The following is a 5,874-nucleotide window of genomic DNA, read 5'->3' on the forward strand; positions in this document are numbered from 1 at the left end:
GACAAAACTTTTATATATTTGAACCTCTTCTGTGAATTTTAAAAAAATCGCACGTGAATTACACAACTTTTTTGTATTATATTTGAACTTTTGTATTTCTTAATTTTGAACTTCTTTCTTTTTATACACAAAAAGGGAAGACACACATAGAACGGACGCACACACAACCATTGCATGCACGAACGCCAAGCGATTTCTGAAGTTGAACATGTATGTCATACAAGAAATGGGTACTATCTACTGTTTTATATGAACAAGAAGTAAACAAAAATTCCAGAAAACTTAAAATGCGGACATAACAATTGAAACACCGTTGGCAACAACTTTGCAATGTTTGAAATTCAGATCCCATAAATCATCATTTTCCCAACCTTATTGCATTTAAAATTGAATGTCGAGAGGAACAGGGTTCGAGCCAGTGGGAGGCTTGGTTGCGGAGGAAAAAGCTATTAGTGCCGTGAAGTTCAGATTGGTCGTGGTAAGAAAGTCAGCATCGCAAGTTGGGCCTTTTGAAAACTCTGAACTGCCGTTGACCCATGTAGTTGGACTGGCCGAGTGGAGGATCGGGTGGGCGAGAAGGATGGCTAGAGATTCTTGCGCTAAGGCCAGGAGGTCCCCTCCCTGTGCTAATGGGATCAGCGCCGATGGGTTCGTGGGGTGGGGGATCCGGCGATGCGGTTAGAAGGTGGGCATCGGGAGGAACGGGTGAGGGAGCTCAAGTGGCGCGAAGGGAGGGTGGGTCGCGGTAGGTGTGGGAGGGTTGGGTACCTTCTCCATTTTTATGGTGCTCATATGGATCCTGCAAAAGCCCCGCAGGCGGCCAGATCAAGGGGCATGATGGCCGAATCGAGGGGCTACTGCTTCTGGCGGTATGTCACGAAAATATTACCCAGCAACATCACCTATAAGTTATAAAAACTGTTTTACACAGGGGAATCCCCCGGCTGGGCCAACCCACATAGTAGTCACCCCTTATATTGCGCTATGCGCGCTGTGAGAAGACGCATCATACCCGTTCGGGCCGGCCCATATCCAGAAGGCCTGTTTTTAAATATCACTTAAAAAAGTTCCAAAAAATAAAAAATTGAGATTTTTTAATTAAAATGTTTAATAAATCATAAAATGATTGTGGATTGAAAAAATGTTCGCATTTTTGAAAAATATTGTTTGCTTATTGAAAAAATGATCAAAGTTTTGAATACCAAATTTGCGGATATGAAAAAATTCAAGGTTTTTCAAAAAGTTCGTTTATTAAAAAAATTAATGAAATTGAACAAAGTTTCGCCAATTCAAAAAATGTTCATCACTGGAAAAACATCCTAAAAATAGTTTAAGTATTCATAAAATGTTCATTGATTCATAAAATTATCATGCATTCCTTAAAATGTTCATTAAATCATAAAAATGATCATGAATTACAGAAATTGTTGCACCAATTTCTACAAGAATGTTTCATCGATTCTAGAAATGTTCACTGATTCAAGAAAAATGTTTTAAAAAATGTTCATAATTTTTGTTTTTTTGAAAATTGTATAAAATATTTATGAGTTAAAGATGTTCTCGATTTTAGAAAATATTCAAAAAATTGTAAAAATGTTCATGAATTTGAAAAATGTTCACGGTTTCAAATATGTTCACAAGTTTTAAAAAATGTTCATGATTTGAAAAATTGTTGACAATTTCACGTAATTGAGAGTGATAATGTATCTCGATGATGCAGCAAAATATGGCCATGGCCATTAGAGATTATGATTGTTTTTTCCTATGGCAACGCATGACCCTTTTGCTAGAACAAGAGTAAAACAAATGTGACACTTTTATCATTATTTAAAACAGAAATAAAATTGACATTGCTACAACATCATTTATCACAGACAAACAAGCATTACATTAGTCACTGACACCATATGGTGCCAGCATGGCATGGTCGAGGCTGGCCAGCATGCCAATCTCATCATTTGCACTGATCAGTGCATCCGCCCATGGCATATCTATGTGAAGAACGGACCCGCACTGGTCGACTGGGTTACTTGCTCTGTCAACACAATGAGTAAGGTCAGATGACTTTCGCCTTCCTTTATCTCCATGGAAGTCTGTGACCATGGCATCACATATGCTGATGATTCTCATTGTTGTATCATAGTACACCTTGCAGAAACTAAGATTACGCATCATCACTGTGCCTTTCTTTGCATTTTGAAGCATTTTCTCAACGTTATGATTGGCAGTAGTGAGGCGGCCTTTAAGGATGTTGATGGAAATAAGCACCAGTTCAAGGTGGTCCTTTGCCTCTACACTTCGATTGTCATTGTCAGACTGGAGGGTAGACAAGAAAAATTCTTGTGTGACATTTTCGAAGCTGCGATTGTAACCTGAGGCATTCTTGCATGCTTCCACCATGAGTTCGGTCACCTTGGCCCCACCACCGTCAGAGTTGTTGGCCTCACCAGCGATTGCCACAGAAAGCAGGATGAATAGAATCGCAGTCGTCAATGTTGTTGCCATTGGTGCAAGGCTACCTAGAAGCCTCAAATTATCTTGAAGCCAAGATAGGTGGACCTGATAAGCATGTGTAGAGAAGAGATAGATAGATGTAGGTGATGTACAATAGGTTGAAAATTATTTATAATGCATGTATTGGGTTCTCATAAATGTAGTATGGTCATTTTGGATCTCGTGTTACTAATGCTTGTGCAAATGAGTATTCGTGTCTAATCTATGAATATTAATTCTCATTTTGTATCTCGTAGTAGTAATGCTCTCTTTGGATCTCGTGGTATTAATGCTTATTTTATGATCTCATGGTATCAATGCCCTCTATGTTTTTAAATAATTCTCATTTCATATTTTCTCATACATATATAAATATAATTCTTGTAGATGGATCGAAGGAAAAAATCCCGTAGATGGATTAATGCAATACAACCTGACCATGGATATCCAAACACTATTGTTGAAAAAATTCACATAGATCACTAGTGATCATTTTGGCTCTCGTGGTAGTAATGCTCTCTTTGGATCTCGTGGTTTCTTACTTCTGATCTTGTGGTATTGATGCCCTCTATATTTATAATTAAGTCTCATTTGATATTCATACATATATACATCTAATTCCCGTATATGGATTGAAGGAAAAACCGTAGATGGATTAACGCAATACAACCTGACCATGTATATCCAATTGCTATTGTCCAATAGATTCACATAGATACACTAGTGCTCGTTTTGGATCTCATAGTAATAATGTTCTCTTTCGGTCTCGTGGTACTAATTCTTATTTTTGATATCATGGTATTAATTCTTATTTTTGATATCGTGGTATTAATACACTTTACATTTATAAATAAGTATCATTTGATATTTTTCTCGTACATATATACATATAATTTCCGTAGATGGATTGAAGGCCAAAAAAATCCCGTAGCTGGATTAATGCAATACAATTGACCATGGATATCCAAATGCTATTATCAAATAAATTCACATAGATACACTGGTGCTCATTTTGGCTCTTGTAGTTGTAATGCTCACTTTGGATCTCGTGATATTAATTCTTATTTTTGATCTCGTGGTATCGGTGCCCTCTATATTTATAAATAAGTCTTATTTGATATTTTATCATACATATATACGTCTAATTCCCATAGATGGATTGAAGGAAAAAAACTGTAGATGGATTAGTGCAATACAACTTGACCATGGATATCCAATGCTATTATCAAATAAATTCACATAGATACACTGCTGCTCATTTTGGCTCTTGCAACAGTAATGCTCTCTTTGGATCTCGTGATATTAATTCTTATTTTTGATCTCGTGGTACTAGTGCCCTCTATATTTATAAATAAATCTCATTTGATATTTTATGATGCATATATACATCTAATTCCCGTAGATGGATTGAAGGAAGAAACCATAGATGGATTTGTGCAATACAACTTGATCATGGATATCCAAATGCTCTTGTTAAATAAATTCACATGGATACATTGGTACTCATTTTGGACCTCGTAGTAATAATGCTCTCTTTGGATTTCCTGGTATTAATTCTTTTTTTATATTGTGTTATTAATTCCCTTTTATATTTATAAACAAGTCACATTTGATATCTTTCTCAGATATATACATCTAATTCCTGTATAAGGATAGAAGGCAAAAAAAAATCCCGTGGATGGATTAATGCGATACAACTTGAGCATGGATAGTTGAATGCTATTGTCAAATAATTTCACAGATGCACTAGTGCTCATTTTGGATCTCCTCATATTAATAAGTGTAATTTTTGTAAATGTAGTATGCTCATTTTGCATCTGTTGTAACCAATGCTCGTGCACTTGTGTATTCGAGTCAAATCTATTAATAATAACGCTCAATCTGAATCTTGTAGTATTAATTCAAACTTTGGATCTCATGGTATTCATGCTGCAATACATCTTGATTTTAGTATGTTTAATGTTCATAAATGTGATACACACACTTGTTTTAGATATCCTAATGCTAATTTTTATATTATGGTATTAATTCCCACTTTGGACTCATGGTATAACGCTCATTTAGGATCTCGTGGTATTAATGCCATCTATATTCATCAATAAGCCTATTTACATTTTATATCTTATCGTAGGTACATACAACTGTTTTCCAAAGATTAGTTAATGCAAATCATGAACATTTATTAAATTCACGAACATTTTATGATTTTTTGAAAATCTTTTTTTGACCATAAAATAGTAAGGCAAAAGCTTTACTGTAGATCTTTTTTATATAAATAAGGAGTAAATATAGTCTTTACAATGGTTGTTGGGGAGACAACCAGGGAAGATTATTGAAAAAAACAAAAGAGAGAAAGAAAATAATTAAATGTTATCTATCCAAGATGACATGCCCTCCTTTAGACTAGGTTTGGCTCTTAACATAGTCAACTTCAAAGTTTTGATAAAATCATATCTGCAATCATTGATAGAGCATGGGATTCCTTCAAATATCAGTCCATTTCTCTGATTCCATATACTCCAACATCCAACAATCATAATTTCCATGAAATGGTGTAGGTGATATCTTTGATGAGCTTCCATAATGATATCATGAATATTCAGGTCTGTGTTCCATTCAATACCAATGTTCCACCAAAAAACCTGGCTGAATGGACAAGAGAATAGTAGATGCATTCTGTCCTCATTTTCTTCATCCTCACATAATACACATTGAGTAGAGTCAAGATGCATATTTTTCTTGGTCAGAAGATCACATGTGTTTATTCTATCATGAAGTAGAAGCCAGAAAAAGAATTTATGCTTTGGCAGGCAGCATGATTTCCATATCCATTTGAATGTTACTTCAGCATCCTCATTCCTCATTAAGAAGTTATAAATTTTCTTGGTCATATTTATACTGCTACCCCATTGGAAACTCCATATATCATGTTCATTGTTGAATCTGATACTATGTAATTGATCAGCTAGAAGATGAAATTGTTGGTGCGCAGTAATGGATAAAGGTAGTTGGAATAAGTTGTAGAGGTTTCTAGTGTCTTTGGCTATACAAATAGAGATATTTTCCTGAAGGCAGAAAGAATGAAGTTCAGGGTATTTTAATTTCATCATCTCTCCATTCCAGTTATCATCCCAAAGTTTGCAAGAGTTTCCAGCTTTGATCTCACATGTTGTCATCTCTTTAAATAGATCAAACATTTTGATGCAATCTTTCCACCAAAAGGATCCTTTGTTGGGGTTTGTGTGTGGAGCTTCATTATTCTGATAGTGAGCCTCCCAAATTAGCTTAACCCAAGGAATATCCATCTTATTGTAAAATTTGAAGAGATGTTTGATAAGTAGGGCTTTGTTCTGCATTCTCAAGTTCAAAACTCCAAGTCCA

The 5,874-nt window shown here is 35.3% G+C and overlaps 1 protein-coding gene across 1 annotated transcript; it reads right to left on the reverse strand.

Moving 5' to 3' along the window:
* Positions 1–1,798: 1,798 nt before the first annotated feature.
* On the reverse strand, positions 1,799–2,601 carry LOC125525702 (uncharacterized). Its single transcript, XM_048690705.2, has one exon. It carries the CDS (start codon positions 2,503–2,505, stop codon positions 1,891–1,893), a length of 615 nt encoding a protein of 204 aa, XP_048546662.2. The 5' UTR covers positions 2,506–2,601; the 3' UTR covers positions 1,799–1,890.
* Between the last annotated feature and the right edge of the window lie 3,273 nt (positions 2,602–5,874).

Source organism: Triticum urartu, chromosome 7A (assembly GCF_056163025.1).
Source record: "Triticum urartu cultivar PI428250 chromosome 7A, HENAU_Tu73, whole genome shotgun sequence".
NCBI classification, from domain to species: domain Eukaryota; kingdom Viridiplantae; phylum Streptophyta; class Magnoliopsida; order Poales; family Poaceae; genus Triticum; species Triticum urartu.